The sequence below is a fragment of the Coffea arabica genome, chromosome 9c (genome assembly GCF_036785885.1).
Source record: "Coffea arabica cultivar ET-39 chromosome 9c, Coffea Arabica ET-39 HiFi, whole genome shotgun sequence".
Taxonomy (NCBI): Eukaryota; Viridiplantae; Streptophyta; class Magnoliopsida; order Gentianales; family Rubiaceae; genus Coffea; species Coffea arabica.
Genome location: NC_092326.1, coordinates 39,033,361 through 39,043,658, shown reverse-complemented (window position 1 = coordinate 39,043,658; position 10,298 = coordinate 39,033,361). Strand labels below are relative to the sequence as shown.

General features: G+C 36.7%; 1 protein-coding gene across 1 annotated transcript; it reads right to left on the bottom strand.

The window, feature by feature from the left end:
* Positions 1 to 6,733: 6,733 nt before the first annotated feature.
* On the bottom strand, positions 6,734 to 10,298 carry LOC113707918 (galactan beta-1,4-galactosyltransferase GALS3-like). The gene is made up of 2 exons (XM_027230316.2): positions 8,830 to 10,298; positions 6,734 to 7,352 (listed from the first exon to the last, which is right to left on the bottom strand). Exons 1-2 carry the CDS (start codon positions 10,110 to 10,112, stop codon positions 7,007 to 7,009), a joined length of 1,629 nt encoding a protein of 542 aa, XP_027086117.1. The 5' UTR covers positions 10,113 to 10,298; the 3' UTR covers positions 6,734 to 7,006.

The window sequence follows — 10,298 nt, the reverse complement described above, 5'->3', positions numbered from 1 at the left end:
TATCACATTTGACGTAATAGTTGAAATTTACATCCTCTAACTTGGATTTATGGCTCCCGCACTCCTCCTGCACTCTCGTTGCAACTTTATCTAGTTAATCATAACTAGAAACTTGCACATATAAAATACCTAAACCCCATCTCCATGAACTTTTGAATTTAGACGTACGGGACGTAAAGCTTGACATTAAAGTACTATAGGTAAGAGAAGCAAAGATATCTTCGCTTGCAAGTTGGGATACTCAGTCCTTTGTTACAACTTAGGCAAAAAAATAAGGGGTACTTGATGATCTTCTTCCATTAAGCATTTACATTATAGACAGCTCAAGGCTACAAGTATCTTTATGCATGGAGACGGACTTCATTCCACATGCATCATAGGATCGAAGAATTCATAGTGTGGTGGCATACATCTCGAAGTTTTGGGCTAACTGTTTTGCCTACACGAGTGTAGAAAATGGATCTCCTTCTTAAATTCGGAAAACAAAATCAATACTTTTTTTTTTTGAAATCGCGAATTTTTTGCTTATTTGCAGAATGGAAATTACAGCAAAATATGCAGGTTATATTCAGCAGGTGGCGCCAGCATTCTTCTCTACCAAAGGCACCCACCATTTGTTCTGATTGTTCTTTTTCGGGAAAGTCACCTTGAATACTGCACATAGACTCAACAAAAGAGTGAAGAGAACCTCCTGTACTGCTCATTTCAACTTGTTTCTGCAGTCTTCTCTCTCTTTTCTTTTTTCATAAATTCTTTAACTCATTATAACGTTGAATTTTACAAAATTTAACCGACATATATTGATCTAAACTTGTAATTAGACTACCCTGGTACATGCAACTTAATTTAGGACTGCATGCAAAAATTTCATTTGGTATTATCCCCAATACAGCCCGATGCACAGAAGAATTTGGGGATAACATCAGAAACCTCCCTTGAGGTTTCTCCTAATATCACTTGGCACTCCTGAGATTTTTAAAATATCACTTACCTCCCTTGGTATATGTAAAAAGACTATATTAATCCTAACTTGATACATAATTCACATATCAAATAAATGGATGTCAAAATTTAAAAAAAAAAAAAAAGAAATCAAAGTCACTTTCTTCTCTTTCCCTTTTCTCCATCATTCTCTCTTACTCATTTTTTGGATGACTATGCAATATTTTATTTGTAAATTATAATAAATTGAATTTTATTTACCTTTTATTTTTTGTAATTGTGATAAAGTGGGTAATGATTTATTTGCTTATTTTGAGTGAATTTTTATAATGATTGGTACAATTTAATAGTTTAGGCAATGAGCAGATGTTGAAAAAAAAGAGTTCATAAGAAATCGGTTTTGAGCATATAGAGTTAAATTGGTGCAAGTGTATTTCTTTTCAAATATCTTTTTTATTTTTAAATTTATATTTTTATGGGGTATAACATTATGATGTGGTAGTACTACAAGGGGTTGCTTTTTTAAGTGATGATTTTCTTAAAGTGAACAAAGTGGTTTAGGAAATATTTTTATTTAGCAATTGAAAGGGTAGTTTAGGATTTTTAAAAGTTTTGTTACTCAAATAACAAAAGTAAGGAAGGTAAGTGATATTTTTAAAACTTTATGTAATATTAAGTGAAACCTCTCTGATATTTTTCCAAGAATTTGAGTCATTTGTAAATGAGCGAAGATGTAGGGGTAGTCCTAATGCCATGTTTAAAAAAGCTTGGCCTTTCATCTTAAAACCAATCAATTCTAATACCATGTTTAAAAGAGCTTGGCCTTTCATCTTAAAACCAACCAATTGGTAATGAATGAACCGCATCGAAATCTTATTAATTAGTCAGCAGACCATTTTGGCTAATGAATGTGATAATATTTTGTTTAACAATGTATATATGCGAAGGGAAAAAGAGATGGAGGTTAAAAACTAAAAAAGATAAGATGGTTAAAAAAAGAAAGTTGAACGTATGCAATAATGCGCATAGCTTGGAGGCATTGATGAAATAATTTAAAAAGCAGAAGAGATGAAGATAAAAAGAAGAAGAACAAGAAGAAGATGAGCCCAAAGGGCAAAAAAAGAAAAAGAAGGGCCGATCATGATTTTTCTTTCCGGTCTCTTTTTGTTTTTATCAGTAGATGACTATGCTTCCAAAGAAAAAGGAAAGAGGATAAAAACCCCAAAAAGAGAAAGAGAAAGAGAAAAAGAAAAAGAAAAAGAAAAGAAAATTCTTAAGCCCGTGATTAAAGTGCTAAAGCTGATTAAACAATGGTAACATTAACACTACTAATTTATTCCCTTCTTTAAAAAATTACACTAACACATAAAAAGAAGAATGGAGAAGAACCTTCAATTTAATGACACCATATATAGATACTTTACCTAGCCCACCAAACAAACTGTTATCTGCTGTTTCACGAGATCGAGGCACATTCATTCTTCTCCACATGTTCTGTCTTGTGAAATTTTTAATCATATCTAAAAACAGCATAAAAGATTTTTAATTACAGCCTAAAATCATAGCGGGCTGGACGAAATCTTGAAGTTTATGCTGTTCCTTGTACTAATAAGTTTTTAACATTTGCATGATAATCTGGACAGCATTATTGATTCTCATATTTTTCTAATTACATTTGATGCTAGGCATCATTAACAGTAATAGGTATGGTAGACCTCAGTCAAGGTCCATATTAGGACGGCCGTGCCTCTCTCTCTCTGTAGATTTTCTCATCTTCTTAATTTTCCCTAGAAAAAATGGCATTTTTTTGTTGCATGTTTGATGTATTTTCCGTCACCAAGTATGAAATTATGATTAAAATTATTGTATTTATAATTAAGCATGCATCTAAAGGCCAACAGTACAAAATCAAAAACAAAATTACGGATTATTTGTCACAATATTTATAGTATCTTATTCCATAGGATAGGATAGGAAAAACCCAACTAGACTGTGTATAAGGGATTAGAGGGAATATAGATCCATTGATACTATCCTATAAAATATTTACCTATTTCAATGGCATCTTGAGGGGAAAAAAGGTACAAAGAGTAGTGATTTTCTCTTTGTTCAACAACATGAATGATTGTCATAATTCTTTAAAAAACCAAAAAAAATCATTGTCATAATTGTCACCACCAAATATCATGATCATTAGTACCATTGTCGGTAACAAGTACCCTATCTGACTTCTCATCATTTCTATCAAACCGTTCTTGAACTATTCTCCTACCAATGCCATAGATAGAATACAGCAGGTAAACTGAAATTCGATCTCCACAAGCATTTATGTCAAAATTTACATCTTGGAGCTGTACATTCCTGCTGAAATTCAGTAGCTGGCTGTTTTCTGCCCTTGGGAGCATGTTCAGTAAAGACACAAGCCTCAACACCCATTTATTGAAGCCATGGGATGGGATCAATCCGGGACCATCATTTAATTCAATGACCCAATTCAACTGCAACTCTTCTGGATTGGAATATTGTTTGTACCATGTAAGCCAGCCGAGTAGCTTGGTCAATGGCTTGGCTTGAACTCGATCAAACCGAGTTCGAACCGAGTCTCGAACTACTCGAGTATACATTTGAGTCGAATTCAAGCCAAAATTTTGCAGCTCGTAGCTCGTCGAGCCATATAATTTAAATAATATATATTATTATAATTATAAAATGACCGTTATGGGTATAATTTATATTGAATTTACAAGTAAGGTATCGAGTCAAAAAGCTTGATTACTCGACTCGATATTTGACTAAAAGTCGAGCCTTATCGAGTCGAGTCTCGAGCTTTTAAAGATTTTCTCGAGTCAAGCTCGAGTTTGAGATTTTTCGACTCGATCGAGCTCGAGCCAAGTTATTTATAGGTCGAGTCGAGCTCGAGTATAGCAATACTCGAACTCGACTCGGCTCAGTTACGTACCTTACCACCCTCAGAACAAAATCAACTGGTTACGGTTCTGGAGTTCTGGCTCCGGAGAATTGGAGACCCACTGGACACCCGCCAACGAATTTTCCTCTCGATCGGGACCATTTTCCTCTCTTTTTTTCCCTAGTTCTTAACCCGTTGCTTGAACGAGATTGCACAATATCACTGGTCGAAAGATTTTGACGAAGGAAAACGATAGGTTGATTATGAACGCAGAACGTGGATACGTCCAATTCAACAATGTACTACGTATAGAACTGAACATTTGTTATGATAGAACTGAACGAAATTTCTCAAATTCGGTGGCTAATTCGGAAAACACGTTTACAGCTATATCTTTGCATCTCCTGTTTCAAAACACATGTATGGATTATCATCCTGTAACGTGTAATGATGCATTGGACATTGCACCAGATAAACCCAAATTACGTACTCTTGGTGCACACCCTAGCCCTTTTGTTTTTGTTTTTTTTTTTTTTTCCCTGTTCTTTTCCTAATAATAGCACACCTTAGCCTAATCAATTAACGTACAATCGAGGAACTTTCTCTTTCTACCGACATGTAGGTCTCGAATTCGTGTGGAAAGAAAAGTTGAAATAAAAAAAAAAATGGACAACGTTGAGGTTTTGGTCCAATGATAACTGAAAATTGAACATCTCCAAAGTTTCGATTTAGAAAATTTGGATGCTATTTGGAGCTAGTGCAGGCATTTTTTCACAATTATATCAACATATATTTGAGCTAAAACCTTTTTTGAGTTCCGATACAAATATATATATTTTTTATTTGGAGAAATAGAAAATTGTAATAGTATTTTCTTTACGATAACGATAACGTTTCTATAACCTAATCTATCGAGAAAGGAATTTAAAAAAGCTCCTCTGATACCTTATTTAAATTTTTGTTATTATAAGTGAAGTTCAAACCCTCGACATACAGTTCAAAGAGAGAACTTAATCCTTTTTTTTGTGGTCAAGTTTGTAATACTAGTATGAAGTTGTTTATTCTGGAATCCAGCCTCTGGCATGGCATTCGAGAAGTAAAATGGGAAAGCGATATCACTAGCGAACAAGCGCTGTTATGTCTGGATGTCTGGCAAAGCAGCGCTGTGCATAGAAAGGCACAGCCGCCGCATTGAGACCTCATCTTTCTCTTCCCAAGCAATCTTTCAGTTGTTTCAGAGTTAGGGGGAAAAAAAGGTCAGTGTCACTTCTACCGACACAGATAATGCGATGCGAGGATTGTATTAATCAGTAAAAATTTTTGTAAGCGACTCGTGGTCGAAAACATGCCCTGACTCGTGACAATGATCAAAACCGAATCTATCCGAACTTTTGTATTACTAGATATATTTGGTTAAACTACACTTATTGGCCTTTTACAAAGATCCAAGTCTTTGGTAACCGCATGGAATTTATGGTGTCAAGAGCTATCTTTAATTGATTTGCTTCCAAGCACAGATTTATGGAATTCTATTCAAGCAAAATCAGGAAAGGATAACAACAGGCAGTTTTAGAGATCTAACACCACTGGCAAATTTTTCAATTATGGGATTCAATCTCAAAAGACCCGCTACCATGCCAAGAATGCTATGCTTTAAGCCCATTTTAAGGATTTGATTCTTCTTGATTTTTATGGCACTCCACTCCACAGGGAAGCTGAAAAGAAGGGAAAAGGAACACAAAGACAAGCACCATGTTTCTCTTTCCTTAGGTTCTTTTCTTCTTGGACCATTAATTATTGCTAAAAATTTATAAGGGCCCTCCTATCCTCCTATCTGTCACGCACATTTTTGACTTGTCAAAAAGGAAAAGATTTATGACTTTAAGACGTATAACGTAACGAGTACACTAAACCGCCAGCTTTTGGACTTATAGTCCTCGTCAATACCCTCACATTAAACATGGTACAATTTTATGGGAACTTGAATTGATGATAAAAAAAGAATCAACTCTCATTAAATGGGGTAGGTTTATAATAACAACTACTTACAAAGAATAAGGGTATTTTAGAAAAATTAAAATATAACTACATTTTTCAATTGGAAAGTGGACTACAATTTGGGTCAGACGAAAAAGAAAAACGGGACTATCAAAGTGGGACGGAGGGAGTACAATTAAATGTAAACTTACTTAAAAAATTCACCAATTTGTCACAATTAAATGTAACCTTACTTAAAAAATCCAGGCAGGCAGATGCATAATACACTCATGTAATTCGATGGTGGTTCAATCCCCTCTGAGACCCTTTCAAACCCTCTCCTTCCCATAATATAAAAAGCTATCGCATCGACAAAAAAAAAAAAAAAAAAAAAAAGTAACAAGTACACTACGTTATTTGGGCTTGCCAGAGTGTGTTTGGATTATATTTTTCTATTCATATAACCCACCCTCAAATATTCATTCATAACTTGCCGTCCTGATCAATATAATTTTTTTAATTATTTTTTTATCTCATATATATTAAATTATTACAATATTTTTTTTTTATAAAAATTTCTAAAAATAACAGTCCAAACAAAAAAATAAAAGAAAATAACCCTCATCTATTCATGGTACCAATTTAAACTAGAATCTTAAAACAAAATACTAATAGACATGTGCTAAACAAATAAAATGTAGAAACATGAATTCCTAGCTATCCACTAGCCCCAAAAAAATGAATTCTTTCCTATTTAAACATGAAAATTCTTCTACGAGAAAATTCTTTTTGCTTATTTTCAAGCCGAATTTTGGCTGGACCATAAATGTTGAAAGCGCAAGGACAAAGGTGGTGACAAAAGTGGTCCCTCATTACCGACAATATAATTAGGCCAAGAAGAAATAATTAGGCAAATTAATCAAGGAGGGATGAATAAATAAAGACAAAAAGAATACAAACCCCTTTTAACCAAGTCCTCTTCTATACCAAAACATATACAGGCCTCCTCCTCCTCCTTAAATCTATATGCAGCTCTATAGTTTATTTTTTTTTTAAAAAAAAAAAGAAAAAGAAAACTATCATACAGTAAAAGAACTCCAACTAAAATGGGACCAAAAAAATAAATAGATCATACAATGTGGGAAGGAAAATGCCTCTATTGACCCATATATATATATATCATTGCCGTGTTCTTTGTAAAACGGAACCAATCATCTTGAGCTCGAATCTTTTCACAAAACCGGCAACGATCCTCATGGAAGTATCCAAGGAGTAAGGAATACCGTCAATGGTGATATCTGTGGTGTTGACCGATCTCCGGCATGGTTCTCGGCGGTCGGCGATGGTCCCGTGATAATGGAAATACATGATCCGCCCTTCTGTCTTGTGGGTTGTCTTCCCCACCGTGTTCTGCGACATGTGAACCCCTGTCGCAAACACATTACGCGGTTGCACGACATATTTGCGGTCTCTCCTGATTCCCCTTTTCACGTCCTTGTACACCAACTTCTCAAATCCCCATTTCCTGGAATCAAAATCGGACATTGAATAATAAAGACACAATTTATCAAAGCTGTTTCCAGCAAATTTACTCGTTTTCAGATTTGGCTTGATTCCTTGTACAGCTGTACTATTCTAAACTGTTTTTTATACAATTGATAGCATAACGTCCAGCATCAAATGTACAGGTTGGTCAAGGTTAACTACATATGAAGGTTGAAGCTCACAATTATAAGAATGGTAGAACGTGACATCAACTAATCAAACGTGTTGACATTCAATTTATGCACCTTGGACAAGCGTTTCCACCTCTCACATCGACATGGACATCAAACAAGAAGTTCACAGGAAACTATCGAGTGTTCGTACAACTCAGTTATTACAATTTGAACTCACACAAACCACCGAAGTCCGTTCAGTGGTCAGAGGAGGGCTCTTAGAGTTCTACTCACTGTCAGGTTTAGAGTTTCAATCGGTGTACCGGGTAGTTGGAGGCATGAAGGGCACGGAGAAGGGTGGGAGGGGTGGTAAAAAAAAAAAAAAAAAAAAAGAGGTTGAACTTACACTCTCAAATGAATGCAATAACAATTAGTTTTATGATGAGATTTTCCTAGTGACCATATAGAACCAGAATTACTTGCCTAAATATGGCGACCATTTAAGAGAACCTCATATTCAAAACTTGCATTAAGGACAAGACAAGTTTGCATCACGATAAGGTCTAACTAACCCCACTTCCATTTGGCCCATATTGAGATGAATGAAATGGACCATATTGAGATGAATACAGGACAAGAATCTAAAGAATGGCAATGCACAGGCTAATAGTTCCAAAAACATTGCCATTACTGATGTTACAGGATCCAAAATCAACATAGGATCCAAAATCAACATAAAATGTATTACTAATGCAACAAAGCCAGCAACACAACAATAATGCACTAAGCAGTAGTTACAGCCACCGGTAGTAGTAAAAAGCAAGGACCGATGCCATAATCTAATTAAAAAAAAAAGCAGCTTGTGCAGAGAAGTTGATAGCCTCTGCCACCGATTTCAACATCTACCTCAAAAAAAACTGGAAAGTGATGAGAAACACCATGATGCATTGGAATGATTCTTCTGTATTGGGATGAAGAAGAATAACAGCATATTCTCTCAGCACCATGATCACATGACATGCTATTAATTCAAGCATACCCCACAACTTTAGCAAAGGACTACATCAAACACTGGCAAACAACAACATTCGGACTGGCATGTAAACACTACTACTATTACTATCAACTACTATCTTGCACAGCAACTAAAAGTATAAAAGCAAGCACATCTTGTCATTCAAAGAATTATTTATTAGCCAGTTATTGCTAGACAGTGGAATTGTCTTTCCCTTTACAGCACGAAAAGGCCATGTTCAATCAAATGCCAGCATTTTCATCTCGTCAATTAGAACCTCAACCCAAAAATAGAATGAAATAAAATTAAAATTCCAAAAGTTGGCATACCTGTATGATTTACCAGCATCCTCAGCTAGACAAAGCTTGTTGGACATGGGCATCTGCTCGATGGTGAACTGAGTATACTCCGAAAACGAATCCATGACAGTTTTGAGAGTACTCTTCTTGGGAACAAAAAGGAACTCATCCACATCAAAGAAAAACATCCACTTAGCCATATATCTATGCCTATGCAGGCAATCATTCACAACTAAAAACTGATTATGATAGTAGCCATCAAATCTCTCTTGTTCCCTGATATCATGCAAAGTCACGTATCCCTTTTCCATCCAAGGCCTCAATACTTCCATCACCCCTGGATGAACGCCCCCTGCATCATGCATAACAAAATGGGATTTCCCACCAAATAGCCTGATATGGTAAGCTAACCACTCCCTCACTCTCTGCGGACTCAAATTCCCATATAAAGATGACCCACAATACAAATAGTCATACTTGGGCTTTGCACTGTAGACTTGGTTGAAATTCTTCAAATCTTCACCTGATTCAGTTAATGCCTCTATAGTATCTGTCAGATTAAAATTGGTATCCCCACCGCCGTTGGTGGCTGCGTGGAGGAGCAGCTTTCCACCCCCGCTACCACCACCAATAACCGGAGCTGAAAAGGTGCAATTCACTACGACAACCGTGTAAACCCGGCCGTATCCCCAATCAGTAAGGATTTTCTGGCCGTCAGTGACAATGGGTTCTTGATTCTCAACATTTTCCTCGGCTCCACTGCCGCCAAATGGAACCCACTGGCATCGATATGAAGGCTTGCCGAAAACATGGAGAGGCTTCGACGCCAAACCCATGACGGCAAAAGTGTTGGGGCCGCCTCTGTACGCCGACATGAGAATGAAGTTGTATGCAGCAGAGCCGAACGGGTTAAAAGCTCTCTTGATAATCCCATTTTCAAGAACTTGGTCTTTCTCCATCGCTGGAGGTGCTGGTTGCCGGAGTAGTATGACATCTGTGGGCGCATCTGCCGCAGCAGGGGCAGTAGCGGTGGTCGTGGCGTTGGTAGTATTATTCCTGTCTTCTGATAAAGAAACAGTAGCGGTGGTGGCGGTGGCGGTGGCTGTGACGATGGTGGGAGCGGTGGGAGAGGAGAGACAAGGTCGGAGATCTGAAGCCGAGAGGGAGAAACGAGTAGGAAGGAACTGAAGAATGGTGACCAAAGAGCAAAGGAAGAGAAGAGCAGTGAGGAGATATTTGAGCTCAGCAGCACAATTCCAAACCACCCCAACAAACATTTTCCTCTCTTTCTCCTTCTCTTTCTCAGTGCTCATTTTCTTTTTTTCCTCAACTTGTTGTAGCAGTAGTATTGGTCAGTCTGGGGCTGAGGAGTCCAAGACTCCACACTAATACTTTCTTTCTAGATTGATGGATGGATAAGAAAGAAGAAAATGCAGTATTATGTCAGTGTGTGCCACTGTGTGTGTGTGTGTGTTTTTTTTTTACCCTTTTTGCTTCTT

Coding starts and splice junctions, on each gene's coding strand:
- LOC113707918 (XM_027230316.2), bottom strand. CDS start 10,112: ATGAGCACTGAGAAAGAGAAGGAGAAAGAGAGGAAAATGTTTGTTGGG. Junction 7,353..8,829: donor GATGCTGGTAAATCATACAG/GTATGCCAACTT, acceptor TTTTGATTCCAG/GAAATGGGGATTTGAGAAGT.